The sequence below is a fragment of the Mercenaria mercenaria genome, chromosome 1 (assembly GCF_021730395.1).
Source record: "Mercenaria mercenaria strain notata chromosome 1, MADL_Memer_1, whole genome shotgun sequence".
Taxonomy (NCBI): Eukaryota; Metazoa; Mollusca; class Bivalvia; order Venerida; family Veneridae; genus Mercenaria; species Mercenaria mercenaria.
In genome coordinates, this window is record NC_069361.1 from 56,339,996 (window position 1) to 56,358,309 (window position 18,314).

At 34.5% G+C, this 18,314-nt stretch overlaps 2 protein-coding genes across 2 annotated transcripts; one reads left to right on the forward strand and one right to left on the reverse strand.

Moving 5' to 3' along the window:
- Nucleotides 1-4,466: 4,466 nt before the first annotated feature.
- LOC128558824 (uncharacterized) lies at nucleotides 4,467-5,620 on the reverse strand. Its single transcript, XM_053549052.1, has 2 exons — nucleotides 5,372-5,620; nucleotides 4,467-4,787 (listed from the first exon to the last, which is right to left on the reverse strand). Exons 1-2 carry the CDS (start codon nucleotides 5,618-5,620, stop codon nucleotides 4,467-4,469), a joined length of 570 nt encoding a protein of 189 aa, XP_053405027.1.
- A 9,053-nt stretch (nucleotides 5,621-14,673) lies between these two features.
- LOC123566375 (carboxypeptidase inhibitor SmCI-like) lies at nucleotides 14,674-17,719 on the forward strand. The gene is made up of 3 exons (XM_053549106.1): nucleotides 14,674-14,806; nucleotides 15,607-16,296; nucleotides 17,643-17,719. The coding sequence occupies exons 1-3, from the start codon at nucleotides 14,674-14,676 to the stop codon at nucleotides 17,717-17,719; spliced, it is 900 nt and encodes a 299-aa protein (XP_053405081.1).
- Nucleotides 17,720-18,314: the final 595 nt, after the last annotated feature.

Consider the following 18,314-nt stretch of genomic DNA (forward strand, 5'->3'; position numbering starts at 1 on the left):
TGTCTATGTAGTTAAAGGTATACCGAAGCGGCGATTGATTGTGATAACATTCAGCGAAGCAGTAATCAGATACTATAAACGGAACGGAATACAACTTGTGCGACAAATTTAAATTTGTATCATAGCTCGGTGTTTTTTCTTAACAAATTTGGTGCAGGTAAATCGTATACACTGACTACAGGGTGCGGTAACTAAAAGTGTGCAGGTATTTAATACCCGCACGCTAGTTACCGCACTGTTGGATAGGAAAGTATGCCAGCGTGTCTTGAACAGTAGACAGCGAAGTGTATTTTATTGATTTACTGCTCTAGCATTGGTTTATTTTACCTGGGCTTTACACATTTGTAATGCAAGGATTTCAAGTACTCACTGAACTGCTGTATATGGCAATGAGGAACGCCTACAACTACCATATATGGAAGGCTATGATACAAAACAGAAAGAACATTAAAACTCTCGGGTAAACGATTTATACTCGGGGGCTACGCCCCCTCGTACAAATCGTTTACCCTCGAGTTTCAATGCTCTTTCTATTACATAGATTTTGGGTTATTTATTCAGCGCAATCATTGTCTATTGATTATTTTACATAGAAAAATCATATTAAATTGTAATTTATATTACCTTTGACATCTGTTAAAGCGTTTGCTAGTAACAGATGTTTTAGAAATGGCAGATTATGATGATGTCACTAGTAAGTATGAAATTGACATACAAGATGAACACACGCAGCCTAAAGACAGAATCAATGAAAGACAATGTGACGATGATGTCGACGATAAAGTACAAGTTTTTACTGCTGAGAGTTTTTCTTTCAAATATGCGCCAAAAAAAATAAAACCGTTAAAATGATAATCATTACTTTCCTGGATGCGTTGATCATCTTATAGAACAAATTGATTCCTATACTAGTATTGACATTTATACAACCCCCACCAAAAAAAAAAGAAGAAAAAAAAATGTTTTTCAGCAGAATCATTTGATCATTAATCATGCATATTAATTTTGAAAAAAAAACCCGAAAAAATGACCGTTATAAAATATCTACAGGATTACCGTTCAAAAAAATCATCCTAGTGAATGTTTAACGAAGACATCAGACGGAGTGTAAAATAATCAAAGATTATTTTATTTGTTTTAAATTGTTATATAAGGTTGCAGTACTAACCAGCTCTGACATAATTTTGACCAGTACACATTCTGTGAAGTTGATATATGATGCATTTATGTTATTGTTTATTATATCAAACCCACACTTTTATACGTCAAATTGTCAGACAGTGCATATAACTGATGTTAGAGAATTGCTATATATTGCTGTTTTAGATATCTCGGAGTCAGAAGGGCTTAGGTCAGTCCGGCTGGACTGAGACCTACGAATGGGTCTCATAGATATAAAGATTAAGTTAGGTTTTAGATATGACACTTGTTAAGATCAGACTTAAGCAATTACAAAGTGATTTACTTAAGTTATGTACAAAATATTCTACTGTGTAAATAAACATCAAAAACGTTCAGCATGTGTTGTTGTTATGGATCGACTACGTTACACACATTCAACAATTTTTGGAGCCGCAGACAGGATGTCGAATTTCAAAATGGGTTGTTGCAACATTACGAAGCGAAGTGCTCCTGTCACGACGACACGCTGCCTAGCCGAAAGAAGAGAAACTGTGAGTTACCATCTAACCTATCTTCTAGTATAATTATGCAAGCTATTCTTTTTTTATTAATTTTTTGTTTCTATTTTTGAACAAAATTTCAAGGTAATTATTTAAAAATATAAAAATATTAAAACTTTCTACAGTATATTGTACATAAAAAAATTGTTAATTATAAAAAATTAAATTCAGAACTATTAAGAACATAAAAATGATAAAGAATTCTAAAGTACATTGTACATAAGTATTGTTAAATTTCAGAACTTTTAAGAACATAAAAAATGATAAAAAATTCTAAAGTACATGTACATTATACATAAGATATTGTTTCAGAATTATAATTCAGAGCATAAAATGATAAATGTATGGTAAAATTAATTCAAAAATTATAAAACATACAATCATCTGACCAGCTTTTGACTAACATAAATGTCAAACGGTTACAACACATGTTTTTTGTACATTTCACTTTGATTTTACTTTGACCGCAGTTTGCCATTAAGGAAATCAGTAATTATGTCTCCCCCAGGAGACATATTGTTTTTGCCCTGTCCGTCTGTCCGTACGTACGTCACACTTCATTTCCGAGCAATAACTGGAGAACCATTTGACCTAGAACCTTCAAACTTCATAGGGTTGTAGGGCTGCTGGAGTAGACGACCCCTATTGTTTTTTGGGTTACTCCGTCAAAGGTCAAGGTCACAGGGGCCTGAACATTGAAAACCATTTCCGATCAATAACTAGAGAACCACTTGACCCAGAATGTTGAAACTTCATAGGATGATTGGTCATGAAGAGAAGATGACCCCTATTGATTTTGGGGTCACTCCGTCAAAGGTCAAGGTTACAGGGGCCTGAACATTGAAAACCATTTCCGATCAATAACTAGAGAACCACTTGACCCAGAATGTTGAAACTTCATAGAATGATTGGTCATGAAGAGAAGATGACCCCTATTGATTTTGGGGTTACTCCGTCAAAGGTCAAGGTCACAGGGGCCTGAACATTGAAAACCATTTCCGATCAATAACTAGAGAACCACTTGACACAGAATGTTGAAACTTCATAGGATGATTGGTCATGAAGAGTAGATGACCCCTATTGATTTTGGGGTCACTCCGTCAAAGGTCAAGGTCACAGGGGCCTGAACATTGAAAACCATTTCTGATCAATAACTAGAGAACCACTTGACCCAGAATATTGAAACTTTATAGGATGATTGATCATGAAGAGTAGATGACTCGTATTGATTTTGGGGTCACTCCGTCAAAGGTCAAGGTCAGAGGGGCCTGAACATTGAAAACCATTTCCAATCAATAACTAGAGAACCACCTGACCCAGAATGTTGAAACTTGATAGGATGATTGGTCATAAAGAGTAGATGACCCTTATTCATTATGGGATCACTCCGTCAAAGGTCAAGGTCACAGGGGCCTGAACATTGAAAACCATTTCTGATCAATAACTAGAGAACCACTTGACCCAGAATGTTGAAACTTCATAGGATGATTGTACATGCAAAGTAGATGACCCCTATCGATTTTGGGGTCACTCCATTAAAGGTCAAGGTCACAGGGGCCTGAACATTGAAAACCATTTCCGGTCAGTAACTTGAGAACCACTTGACCCAGAATGTCGAAACATAATAGGATGATAGGTCATAAAGAGTAGATGACCCCTAACGATTTTGGGGTCACTCTGTGAAAGGTCAAGGTCACAGGGGCCCGCACATTGAAAACCATTTCCGGTCAGTAACTTGAGAACCTCTTGACCCAGAATGATGAAACTTGATAGGATGATTGGTCATGCAGAGTAGATGAACCCTAACGATTTTAGGGTCACTCTGTTAAAGGTCAAGGCCACAGAGGCCTGAACATGGAAAACCATTTCCAATCAATAACTTGAGAACCTCTCGACCCAGAATGTTGAAACTTCATAGGATGATTGTTCATGCAGAGTAAATGACCCTTATTGTTTTTGAGGTCACTTCGTTAAAGGTCAAGGTCACAGGGACCTGAACATTGATAACCAGTTCCGATCAATAACTTGAGAACCACTTGACCCAGAATGTTGAAACTTCATAGGATGATTGAACATGCAGAGTAGATGACCCCTATTGATTTTGGGGTCAGTCTATTAAAGGTCAAGGTCACAGTGGCCTGTTCATGTAAAATCATTTTTTTGGAAATAACTTGAGAACCACTTGACCTACAATGTTGAAACTTAATAGGATGATTGGACATGCAGAGTACATGACCCCTATTTATTTTGAGGTCACTTGATCAAAGGTCAGGGTCACAGGAGCCTGAACAGTGACTTGAGAACCACTAGGCCACGAGTGTTGAAATTTAGCGGGATGACTGGACATGCCAAGTAGATGATCCCTATTGCAGCCAACCATCAGTGTCTCTTTGACTTTCGCTCCTGACCCCTATTGACTTCTTGCCTATAGGACTTTGCATTGGGGGAGACATGCGCTTTTTCACAAAAGCATTTTCTAGTTTTTGTCTGTTTTGTGTTGTTTGTTACAAGAACTGTTAATTTATCATCAAGCTGTGACAGCAGAGTCATTATGTCAGAATGACCCTCATGAGTAGCAAATGACTTAAATTTCATGACCATTTCAGTTGCCTCTGTTAGGGATGGTGCATCAGTAACAGTTGATGAGTCATCAGTGTTAATGTCATCATCATCACTATCACTATCATTATCATCATTGTGAATCCTTTTCAAAAGTTCATTTGCAGGCATACTCCAGTCAACTGAATCTGTTTCACATGTTTTTAAAGATGCATCAATGTCGACTTAATTTTGAAATGAACAACCAAACAGTCCATAAGACATTTTCATTGCGGCTAGAGGGATATCGTCATCATCTGAGTCATCATCATCACGGTTCACAGTGTCGCTGTTCACAGATTGATCACTGCTTTCCTTGTCAGAAATATCAGCATCACTGACCTTTCCGAAGCCTGACTTTACAAAACATTTCCGTATTGTGCTTTCTTCCACTTCCGACCAAGAGTTATTAATCCAGTAGATTGCAATCAAAATGTTCAACTGTTTCAAAAGTTCAGAACCACTGATTGCTGGTTGCCTGTTTATTTCCTTGACCTCATGCAGGAGCTGTAAAATAAATAAAAGTGTCAATAGTTTTCATGTGAATTTATTTTAATAGAAATGTCTCACTACATTTTTTATAAATTTTTGTCTTTAGGCTTAAATAAATTCTTTGTTTCCGGTAACATGCGTAAAAAATTAGGGTAGGTAGGTCAGAATTTTTTTTTTTGATTTTTGATTTTATTACGGGAGACTGTTCTGAAATAATTTTAGTGTCAGAAAATAAATAAAAGAAACTACAAAAAGTACACAATATTTTTTTTTATAAAGCATGTTATTTACCTGACGTTTTCGGAACTTCAGCTTTAAGGTCTGTATAATCCCTTGATCCATTGGTTGAGTGTGGGATGTTGTGTTCGGAGGCAAAAACTGCACTTTGATGTTACTCAATTTTGTGGGTGTGAGGGTGCATTGTCAACAAAAGTAAAATGTTCCTCCCTTGAGAGATCATTTTTTTTATTAAGTTTCTGAAGGAAATCTTCATAAATTTTGCTGGTCATCCATGTCTTTTTGTTGTTGTAGTAATTGACTGGTAGTGAGTTTGTTTTGATTTTTTTGAAACATCTCGGTTCTCTTGATTTGCCAATTACAATTGGTTTCATTTTCTCTCCCGTCAAACGTGCGCACAATGCAACAGTTATTCTCTCCTTCGAACGTTTGCCTCCAGCACAATCATCCCCTTTAAAGTAAAATGTGTTACGCATAGTATCTCTGTAAAAAAGCCCAGTTTTGTCCATGTTCATTATGCCCTTTTCATGATAACCCTCACAAAGTGTGGGTAACTTTCTTTTCCAGTCATTCACACAGTCCTCTTTAACGTCACCACGATCACCACTCATGGTTCCGTAAGCAATATTGTTACGTTTCATAAAACTCCCAAGCCATCCATTTGATGCTTTGAAATCGGTATTTCCTAGACTTTTGGCAAAATCAAGAGCTTGAGTCTGTATCAGTGGACCAGTAACATTTATTCGTCGCGAAACAGCGCCCTTGAACCACGATAAAGTTAATTCATGAATTTCTTCATTTCCTGTCTAGTATCGTCGTCGCTTTGACTGGAGGAGAACATAGTTTTCGTAGTCATCCAACAACTCCTGTTTACGTTTTCTTAAGTTTTGTATTTGTGTTTTGCCAACAGCTAAATCCTGAGCAATTTTGTATGCCGGTGTCCCCCGATCCATAAGTTTAATCGCGTTTATTTTCTCTTCTAATGTCAAGACAACTCGTTTTTTCTTTGTGTCAGCCATTTTTTTTCACAGGTGACAAAGTCTCGCGAGAAAATACGATTGCTGTCATAGCAACAAACAAAAGAATGTGTGAAGAGTAATTTCCCTTCTTGAGGGACCGTCTCAAAGTCGTTTAATTCAGGATTTTGTGTGATGGGGGCCGATAAAAACGTAATCGCTAGTCGCGTCAGACAGGGAGTCGCTAAATACAGTCAGTTTACATAGCTTAAAACATCGGGCGGTCCAAATTATAGTCACATATGACAGGAAGTCGCTAAATTTAGGAGGTAGGTAAGGCAGTTTTACTGTAGTTTAACTAGAATCACCAAACTTAAGCTAACTGTTCATGCCCATTACCAGAAGCTGTCAACCGCTGCCCACATCAGTCCTCTCAGTGCTTTGATTATTATTTCATGGGATAGTGAAAACAACTGCTTTGGTTTTTGATGGAAATAAAGTCGCGACAGATTTCCCATTAAGCTAGTTTGTTGTTGTTTTCTTTTTATTCTGCTAAGAATAATTTTTGAATATTGTACTGACGTTGTGCAACGGTGTACAGTTACCTCATTTGATCTCTGAATATTGGTTGTAACTTTATTAAGGCTGTCCCTTGCATTAAGCAGTGACGGTTGTCAAACTAACCCTCAATATACGTTGTCCTCATTGCCACCTGAATTAGGCAGCCCTATGCAGTCGCATGGGTTCGTTCCTTTCGTGGACTGCTTATTACAGTAATACAGGTTTGGCTGTATATCTTTGTAATTTGAGAGGTGCGATTTTGTGTTTATGCCGGTACGAATACGTGCAGATTTCATTCTTTATTCTATAAGCGTCTAAATTGGTACTATTCAGGGTATCAAAAGTTATTCACATAATGTAGCAGAATACGTTCATTTGACGCCGCCAGGAGGCGGTGTCGAGTATATGGGATACACTTTTAAAATGAAAAATTCGCACTTCGTGAAAATTGCTTCAACCGATGTAAAACTGGTAATTTCTGATCAGAATTGAGCAATAAGCACCATTTTAAGACAAATATGGCTTATCATTTGCATATTTTGGGCAAATTTAATATTTTTTTCGGAAAGTAGGCAAAATTCTGATTTTTAAGGTGACTCCCCACATCTCAGTTTTGCATCAGCGACACCATTTTAGGTAAAAATGACAGAAATCGATTATTTTTCGTGTACTTCTAGCTGTTTCTTGCAAACGAATTATAGAAATAAGAAAAGCAAGGCCGTATGATACTATATTTAATGACAAATTGGCATTATCTATGCCCCTGAAAAGTTTTTTGCAGGTGTGGACTGTCTGTCTGAATGGGGCATAATTCCGACAGTAGCCATTCTTTCAAACTGAAAGTTGGCAAAATTGTTGACAATTGACTTACGTACAATAACTGACTGCAACAGAACGATTTTGAAAACTTCGGTATTTCTTATATGAAAAATTTGCACTTCGTGAAAATTGCTTCAACCGATGTAAAACTGGTACTTTCTGATCAGAATTGAGCAATAAGCACCATTTTAAGACAAACATGGCATATCATTTGCATATTTTGGGCAAATTTAAGATTTTTTTTCGGAAAGTAGGCAAAATTCTGATTTTTAAGGTGACTCCCCACATCTCAATTTTGCATCAGCGACACCAGTTTAGGTAAGAATGACAGAAATCGATTATTTTTCGTGTACTTCTACCTGTTTCTTGCAAACGAATTATAGAAATAAGAAAGTAAGGCCGTATGATACTATATTTAATGAAAAATTGGCATTATCTATGCCCCTGACACGTTTTTTGCAGGTGTGGACTGTCTGTCTGAATGGGGCATAATTCCGACAGTAGCCATTCTTTCAAACTGAAAGTTGGCAAAATTGTTGACAATTGACTTACGTACAATAACTGACTGCAACAGAACGATTTTGAAAACTTTGGTATTTCTTATAGGCATGAAGGGGCAATTAGCCGGATATGCCTCCGTGGTCCACTCGAATGTAGTCCATATCAATATATGGTGCAAATTTCCCGCCTAGTAAAGGCCTTTTCATGCCAGATATAAGCTTTATTGATGGTCGATTGTAAAAAGGAATGTCCGCAGATGATTTTAAGCTACGTTATATGCCTCAAAAGTTGATTTGAAACTGCCTTGTAAAATGAAAGTGAAAGTAGGTATTTCCTGATGTCTACCTACGCAATATTAGCGTTTTCATCACGTGTGTCAGTCACGTGACCATGGTTTCAATGCATTATGGTTAATCCCATATTTTTTGGGTATATTTTATATTTTGATTTGCCTAAAGACAGACCTTCAAGACAAGGGTAGTCTCGCAGGAAGTGAAAGGCTAGAAATCTTTATAAAAATATGTTATAAGTTGTTAATTTAATATATAGAAAATAGTAGTGGAGGCATTTAATACCTTCATACCTTTATTTTGGACCCTGTAAAGACGGTAATGAATAGTTTCGAATTATAAACTGAACACAGTGAACAGTTTGTAAAAGGATTCTCGATATTGCACGATAGATTTTAGTGAATAAACAAAAAACATGGCAAAAGAAAACATAAGAAATGTATGTAATGCAACTTATTATGTGATATAAAACAATGTTATCTGTCTTTCCTCTTCTTATTTGTAGAGCAGAAAATATTTTTTTATTTACAATTTTGTCAAAATGTTGTTCCGATTTATTGATAAGGGAGGTTACTCTGTAAGTCAAGTTTTCTATTTCTGACCTTAGCATGACCTACTTACCTATCTAATTTTCTATAAATAGAACACACCGCAGATATACCATACTGCAACGCGTGAATTGCGAACAAGGGAGCGTTCATGCATTTTACAATAACCTTTCAGTAAACTTCGAAGAGAATATTAAAAAATAAAAATACGGAACATTACACATAGGAATCAATAAGCATATATATATTAAGTTATTTCTAATCTTTTGTCTTATTTTCTTCGTTGATTCAAATTTATTTTTCTATCTCTTTGGTTGATGGCAGTGATGTAATGTCAGAATGCGCACATTTTTGCAGATTCATTTTACAGTTGTATATTTATATAATTGTTATGGTTACCTTAACTTTGAAGCATAGAGTTTCCCAATTGTGACCACATGTACAACTGGTCAGAACATTTCTAAATATTTGATAAACTCATCTTGATTCTAACCTTTGACTTTTTTTTGCTTATGTGTCATATACTTATTGTTTACAGATATTCACTGTCATCTTAGGTATGCAATAAAGGGACATTTGGCTGAATTTGTCAGTGACAAATTAATACTTCTTTAAAACGTGGTTTGATCGAAATATCAAAAGCCATGGGACCATAACTTATCAAAGCATCAGTGACTTTCAAATAGATTTCCTTGTTGAATTTATATTTTCATTAATTTTATATGACTAGTCAGTTGCTCTGGTTGTATTATATCTTGTTACTTGTTTCTTTTTTTCTTTTTTTTTTTACTTTTATACATAGTTTGTTTTTGTATCTGCCCATTCCTGTCTAACTTAAAAAAAAGACTTTCATTAAAACATTTTCTACACTTTGGCAGTGGGTGATTATGCTTGCTAAATTTCTTGTAATATTAGATTTGAATCAAGTTCACCGTTGGTAAAAAAAAAAAAGGAATTCTATGATATTCCAAAAGTATATAAGAAAGATTCATGACATTTGCTCCGTGAATAGGGGCAATATAGAGATTATTCATGTTATATCATTCTTTTCTTTTGAGGAAGACCCCATTATTTCATCACGGGCGGGCACCTTGGTAGAACCACTGGCCTTCTGTAAGCCAGCTGGATGACTTCCTCACATGACGACTTCAACACCCCGAGTGAAGCTCAAACCCACATCGGTGAGGGGCACGTAATTTAAAGTCAGCGGCATAAACCACTCTGTAACGGAGAGCCCATAAGAGCGTAACAAGAGGAAACTTTAAATACTTTTGTTTTCAACAATTTGTTTCCAATTCTCTGCTTTAAATGTTTAATATTACATAATTACAAGGTAGGATGGATTTCATATAAAACTGAGTATGTAAATGGATCTATTTTATAATCATGTATAAACAAACTGCCGGGTATTAGACAGATTGCACGTAGTTTTGCACATTAAAACATTTGTACAATTGTATCTTCCAAATTGAGTTGTATTTTTAAATGACCTATAAATAAACAGTATCTCATTGGTCCAAAGCACGAACGACGAAGCAAAATATGGTTTATATTTTGAGGGAGTTTGATTTTTTTCGCTGTAATATTTCATGGTCGTAATATCGTCTTATCTACATTCATGAACGTGCACTGGTACCTTGCTTTCCCAACAAAAACTCTTTTTGTTCGCGGATTGGTACATAAATCATTGTTCGTAATAACTGTTCGTTGTCGACGTTCTTCTTCGTCGGCAACCTTCACCGGTATCTGCGTCGTCAGCATTCTACCCTTAATCGGCATACTTCGACGTCTGCATTATTCTTCGTTGTCATTCTCTGTCTTCGGTATCGTCTACGTCGGTATTCTACTGTGTCGACATTCTTCGTCGTTAGCATTTTTTGGTTGTCGACACTCTCTGTCGTCGGCATTTTTCTTTACGAATATTTCTATTGACTAAGAAACGTGACTTGCCTACTTGAAACTTTCAAGACAGTTCTGACATCGTGAAACCTGATGATTTTCATTAAGAGTGTAACATAGCTAATACAGCATCTGAGTTTGTTTGTTTGTTTTTTGTTGGGTTGAACGTCGCATTGACACAACTATAGGTAAAATGGCGACGTTGGAGAAGGACCCCAGGTGCCCCTCCGTGCATTATTTCATCACAGGCGAGCACTTGGGTAGAACCACCGATCTTCCATAAATTAGCTGGAAGACTTCCTCATATGAAGAACTCAACGTCCCGAGTGCGGCTCGAACCCACATCGGTGAGAGGCAAGTGATTTGAAGTCAGCGACCTTAGTTTGTGGTTATAGTTTATTTTATGGCTGGTGTTGATTAACTATAAACATACCATGTTGTAATAACCAAACAAATTACGATTGCAAGATTCCACTTTTCAGTGCAAATTTCGCTGACCTCTGAGCAATAAACGATTAAAGTTTGCTTGCAGTTTCAAAATTGAGTGTCTTTTTACATGTATGTTGCATTATTATTGGATATAAAATAATCCCTCCCTTTAGCTTTATACTGGCGGTTCATCATTAACATGAATTATTGTCTTGATCTACTGTTAAAATAAGAAATTTTCACTAGAGATTTATTTTCGTTTTGTTTACATTTTTTTATATGCGCATAATTAAATACTCCTGAAACAGTTATCATTGCTACAAGTAGTCCTATATATTTCATATATCGGTCATATATATGCAGAAATTTCATTGTTAAAAGTAAAGAACTTTATCATCACCAAAATATATCTTAATATATAAAATCTAACACCTCGAATCTCATTGTTTACAGTTATCATATTTCCTAAGTTCTACAGTTCGATTCCTTTTATGGCAACTGCTGGATCGAGATTGAGGATTGAGAGAAGCCATCTAGCAGATTAATGTCTAGTTGCTTGCCAATGTGTAAATTAATGCTCAGATGGACGCTTGGGCATTCCTCTTCTACCAGTTAAAGGTGGAATTACGTGCCAGGAACTAAGTTCTTGTAGTATTTAACGTAGACAACAACACAAATGGAGTCTAATATATTAGTTTCTGTAGCAGATTAATGATCCACTTTATTTTAAAGAAAATATAATAAATGATCGTTTGTCGTCCGACACTAAGTATGATTAACGCAGTCTGAAAAGTTTTTCTGTCGTCCCAAAACGCAATTTATTTAAGAAATAATATTGTGGGGTTAAATAAAAAACATGTGCATTAAAAATATATTTATTTAGATGTTAAAATGATCGATTTTAGATTAGTTGAACAATATATTATCTTGAAGCTATATCAAAGGTGAAACGACGAGTAAGAAAACCTGTCGTGACTTTGAAATGAAATTATTAAGTTGTAACTTCACATAATGATAAAGTTTATTGAGAGAGAGAGAGAGAGTGCAGTGATACAGAACCATAATTCTGGGTGGTTCCATTTTAGAATTATCTACCTTTTTGTTAAAAGTTTGTCCGGAACTATGAAAGGGATTTACATGATACTTTACATATTGATATAGGTCAGTAAGAGAAATTGCAGTATCAAAGAACCATAACTCTAGCTGACCCCATTTTTGAATGATCTTCCCTTATGTGAAATAAAAGCTTCTCCAGAGCACAACTTGAAAACTGTATGGGGGATTAACTTAATACTTTAAATATTGATAGAAATCAGTGGGAGGGAGTGCAGTGTTAAAGAACAATAACTGTAGCTTTTCCCTTTTTTAATAATCTCCCTTTATGTACGAAAACTTTTACAATGTATTACTTGAAAAGACTCAATGCTTCACACATTTATAGAGATCAGTGAGAGAAAGTGCAGTAACTAAGAACCATAAGTTTAGCTGACCTCATTTTGTGTTGCAAACTTTGTCTAGAGCATCTCTCCTTAACAAATTTTAAATGGAGTGCATTACATATGAAGAAAATTTCTAGATTACCATCTTTTTGTTATCTCCCTTATGTATAAAAATTGTCTGGAAAATAACTTGAAAAAACAATTGAAAGAATTGACTTACACTTGACATTTATTAAGGACTTTGAGAAGAAGTGAAGCAACTAACGACCATAACCGTATATAACCCTATTTTCTGAATTGCCCCCACCCCACCTTTTTGGATAATTGCTTTGGAGAGTATCCATCGATGTTACCGATTGCATTGCTTTTATAATCTGTTGAAACTGTGTATCTTATCCATCTTAAAATTCTTGCTCTTAAAGTTATTTAGTTTAAACAGTATTTTATTGATACATCATCTACATTATCACATTTTACTAGAAACTAGTGTGAAGGATCTGAAAACAGGCTTTCATTGAAAACTAATACTAATTCAGTTCCTTAAAATTAAATCCTTAAAGCATAGTTTATATATGGGTCTTTTGATACAAAACCTCAGTTCACTGAACACCTGGTTCAAACAGCAGCCTTTTAAACATTATGTTTAATCAGTATTTTTGTATGATTCTGTAAATATCAAGAATTATGTAATCAAATTTTCAGAAGAAGTTATTCATTTTATTTTTTTGTTGGTGTGTTTCAAAGTTCAATGCTGATATCTCCGTTGATATCTTGAATATCTTTTGAAATATATTATAAAATAAAAGGTGACCGATTATAATTTTTTGCTCTGTGAATAGGCAGGTTGGTTGGTTCTAGTGTTAGATTTAAATGTGCAATGTTGACAATGTATTCTCATTCATGTAATGACTGCAGGTGTTTCTCGTTCATGTAATGGCAAGTGTTTACAATCATGTTGCAAATGAACTGTAAATTTTGTTCTAATGCTTACTGTATTTTTGTTTTGAGATAGATGTATATATTGATTTGTGTTTTATGTTTAGGTTTAATCAAAAATAGGCAGTAGCATATTCGCTCGCGCTATAAAGAAATTCAATAGAAAAAACACCTTTATAATAATGATTAAATTCATGTCAGAATAAACAATAAAGCCCTAAATATGAGATTATGTGTTTCAAAACTCCATAAAGAATATAGCAATTACATATATCATTTGTTTCATAGAAATTTGAATAAATTTGATAAGATTAGTTATTACATGTGTATATTACACTGCCCGCATTGGCCTTTTTAAAATATTTTTATCAAATAAAATATATTTTCTTCAAAAGCAATATCCGTGCAAAATAAAAAAAAAAGAAACAGAAAAAGAAAAAGAAAACAATAATAACAGCCTTATGTTTCATATCAGAAAGTGCACGTTTTTCATCATGAAAAGGTTACTAAACGGTCAAGAGTAGGACAGATGTAGTCAGATAAATCACGACACATAAACCTGTCTGACGTTAATTTACGTATTCATAAAACCATTATTACATCCTTAGCCTTTTTAACACATAGAGTGATTTTTGACCATTCACTATATCGCATTAACGAAATGTCTAGACCATCATTGGTTAATCTGGACAATGGTCAATGACCTTGACGTTAACGTAAACGTACCTATTCCGTTTACGTACAAGGAAATAATCTATGTAGATCTATTTAAGAAGCTTTAAGAACTACTAAACTGTATAGAGATATAAACCAAGATACTGAGAAGAACTTTATGAGTGAAATATATTAGAAAAAGGTAAATGTAATACTTAATTTGAATGTATACACTTTTACCGTAAAACTTTATATTGATATATTAATGAGCTAATTTTCTTTCAAGTATATACGGTCAATACATTTTGAAGTTTGGAACACATTTAGATAAATGAATGTTGAATCAAAAGTAGATCAAATCCCAAAATACACATCAGTAGTTTTAAAGAAATTTGTAAAATAGTATTTTTGTTCAATGCAAATGTAATTAGAAATTTTATTATAATGAGCCTTTAAATGCTCATTGTATGGAACAGACATAACATTTTAAACTTTAAGCTTTTAATGATTTTCTTTTACTAACATATCTAAAATATGTTTCTTATTTCTGAACATTTAAGTTTATTTCATTAAATATTATAACACAGCTGTCAACATCCTTTCATGGTTTGGTTTACGATTGCAGTACAAAGATGGTGTCGGTGTACTATTTTATCACCCTGATGTGTTGTGTAAATATTGTGGTGTGTGGAAGCAACAGCGTGAAAGGAAAGAAAGTAACTGCAGCCAGATTATCTGGTGAGAGAAAACAAACAGCTGGACCAGGTAGGATAATCCTGAATAACGGACGTTTTGCCGTTATATTGTTCGGTTATCTTACATTGTTCGTAACAATTTGGACGAGTAATAATCGAAAAAAAAGACTGGACAAGTCAATGGGCGCGAGTTCAAATATATCCTTTAATGTAATAATGTCCAATAATCTTATTCTATAAAGTAGTCGCAACTTGATCGCGATGGTTGACCTTAGGCTGATTATTCATATCGATTATTTCATTATAGAAATCAAGGGTGCTTAGGTTAGCCGTGTATATTTATATAGAATAAGTTTGTATACAGTGCAGTATCAAAGTATATTTATTTACATTTGATTGGTTAAAACCTTCCAATACACTAATTTATATTTACACAAATTTATATTTCCTTTTTCTCGTGCAGCTCGTGTTTTACGTGCACTCCTTTTCAACAATAGGTTGTGCCTCATTATGTATTATAATGCAAAGGTCAACCATCGGGGTCAAGTTGCGTCCACTATACAAAATGTATGCTTATTTTTCTCAATTATTAAAGAAAATCTTTAGGCCGACACGTCCATCCTTTATATCGAGTCAAGCTTTTGTTGATTGCTATTCAACAGCTTGTGTCGTTTAGTTAGCATGGAGATTCAAATCAAGGTTTTATTGCATCGTCCAGCAAAAATGTCATTTAGAAACACTTTTACATTTTTAATCTAATTGAATATCACAGCATTTACATATTTCGCGAATGTTCGAAAACACAATTAGGGCTATATGAAGTGCTTATATGTACGTACATATGTCACATGTCTAACTACTTCATTTCAGAATGCTCTTTAAACAAGGACATAGGCGACTGCAATAGAAACATTAAGAGATACTATTACGACCAAACAACTGGATTTTGCCGGGAGTTTAATTATACAGGATGTGGGGGAAACCTCAACAACTTCTTTACATTAGACAAATGTTACAGCAGATGTGTTTGTTCGAATCAAAAAGCGGTTGGCCGAGGATCTAAAAGAATAACACGATACTTCTACAATGCGGAAACAGAGAAATGCCAGTCGTTTAAATACAAAGGTTCAGGAGGTAACGCTAACAGGTTTCTGTCCATAGCGCAATGCCAGAGTGTGTGTGAGGATGCGACATTGAGGCTTAAATGTAAGGAACGACCAGAGATCGGGACTGACTGTAATAACAACTCTACTGTACAATTTTATTACGACAAACATTGTGACTGTTGTAGAAAGTTTACATATCTTGGATGTAGTGGTAAGGGGAACAGATTTACAACGCGCCAAAGTTGTCAGCAGACATGTAAACTTGAAGATCCTTCAACACCAGCACCGCCAACACGACCCCCGAAGCCGACTCTGTGCTTCTTTCAGAACGTATATGGAGACTGTGATAAACTTCGTACTCGATATTTCTATGATAATCGACTAAGTAGATGTGTACCCTTCACATATTCTGGGTGTGGTGGCAATGAAAATAACTTCCTTTCTCTGAGAGCGTGTAAGAAAACATGTGAAAATAACTAAAATTCATGTCATAGTATAGTACCGACAGTGTTAAGCGTCAGACATTTCGAATCGCTTATTGTTGTTCCTCCGTTTTTCTGTTATCTCTGAGCATAAAATCTCAAAATTTGTGCCAAACAATTTAGTGCTTATTTCGCAGTTTTTATAGAAAAAAAATAAATAAAAAAAAAAAAAAAAAAAAAAAAAAAATAGGGGGAGAGGTTAAATTTCAATTTTGAACGACCTTTATCTTATTTTTTTTCAGATTTTATTATTTATGCTCTTTGTCAATGCTGGTTAAAGAAAAATATGTGAAACAAACGATCATTAAATTATACAATTTACTTCCAATGTGCTATTTATACACAATATACACTATGTTTAGTATGAAACATAAATGTGCAATATATGTTTTTGTCTTTTATTGTATTTTACAATAGTTTGTAACGAAATGAAGTATTTTACATCTGTTAAATAAATCTGATGAACATTTTATCAACTTATTTTTCTTCACACTTTAATGGTATTAACACACGAACGAAGTGAAAAGTAACAGCTTTTAGACGTTTGTAAAATACTGAACGGAAAACATCTGATAGTTTTGTATTTCACTAGAAGGATATACATTTTGAAAGCCCCTTAGGACGTTACGGCCATAATTCAAAAAAAAATCTAACAGCTCTTCATTAAATTATATGTCGCATTTGTTTAACATGGAGCTAGAACTTAAGGACGGATGACGAATAAGACATAGCATCCTAACAGCTCACCTGTGGTTTATAACCTTTAATATTCGGAAGAAAGATGAGTGTATGAGATGTCATGCGTTTACTTCAAGTACTTCCGATAGGAAGTAGGATATAAAGTTATGTTAATTTTGACACTAAGTAAATCAGAAAACGCGAGTGGTTAATGATACGAACGAACAGAATTCTCAAAAAAAAAAAAAAAAAAAAAAAAAAAAAAAATAGAATCCGACGCGGTTGCGTGTGGCGAAGGCAATTGAAAGTACACTCAAACCTGGAAGAGCCAAAATGTTTTCTTTATATGCAGGTGCTCTTTATTTAGAAGATTACATGAAATGAAAATGTTAAAATTGGCAATGAAACTCGGTAGAGCCAAGTGGCCTTTAACAGGTGGTCTTTAACAGACGTTTGGCTGTGTACATAAATCACACAAGTATCTGTCCTTTGCCTTGTTAACATTCGTTTTGTATGACATTCCTACACACACTAGTATATTTATAGAACTAGTTCCAGCAAAATTTTCCGGATCGTCTCAACAATTTCTGTTTTAATTTTGCTGAATTCCGTTACAATAAAAACACAATTCTTATTTCAGGTGCAGCATTTTTGCCATTCAAGTCTATGAATTACAATAAGATAAAAAATATGATCCTTAAGGACGTGGCAGATTAGAAGCGCTACTAGTGATACATATTATAGATATATTGTATATTAATATACAAGTCCAAATCAAATAAATAGCAAATCAAGAACTATAAAAAGTACCTCAATCAATATCAATCATAGGTGTGAAATATCTAATTACATTTAATAATTATTTACATGGAAGGTGGACATATCTCTCAATTCTGATTGACTTGCTCCACTCTCTGTTGAGGAGAGAGTATATTAATATAAAATACAATCTTTCCCATGCTATCTGTATAACAGTCATAAAAGGAGAACAAACGATTTTTATGTTTAGTTTACGTCCAGTCCTCTCTATCATTAATAATGATATCTACGAGCCGTCAAGTAGGAGTATCTCACTATTAAAGTACTGGTGATATATATATATCAAGCTTAGTCTTAGCACTTCGTTTATATATATATATATTTTCCAGTATATTGCGCACAGGTAGTTTGCTATTAGATAAATGTGATATCCTTGTCAGAATAATTGCATTCATCGTAAAAATAAGCAAACATTGAGCCGAGTTTTATATTATCTAGCTAAAAAAGTAAAATGGCAAACGCATTTTATTAAGTATTTTACATTAGCACATAC

Coding starts and splice junctions, on each gene's coding strand:
- LOC128558824 (XM_053549052.1), bottom strand. CDS start 5,620: ATGAGTGGTGATCGTGGTGACGTTAAAGAGGACTGTGTGAATGACTGG. Junction 4,788..5,371: donor GAGAGAAAATGAAACCAATT/GTAATTGGCAAA, acceptor TTTATTTTACAG/CTCCTGCATGAGGTCAAGGA.
- LOC123566375 (XM_053549106.1), top strand. CDS start 14,674: ATGGTGTCGGTGTACTATTTTATCACCCTGATGTGTTGTGTAAATATT. Junction 14,807..15,606: donor AAAACAAACAGCTGGACCAG/GTAGGATAATCC, acceptor ACTTCATTTCAG/AATGCTCTTTAAACAAGGAC. Junction 16,297..17,642: donor CTTCCTTTCTCTGAGAGCGT/GTAAGAAAACAT, acceptor TTCTTATTTCAG/GTGCAGCATTTTTGCCATTC.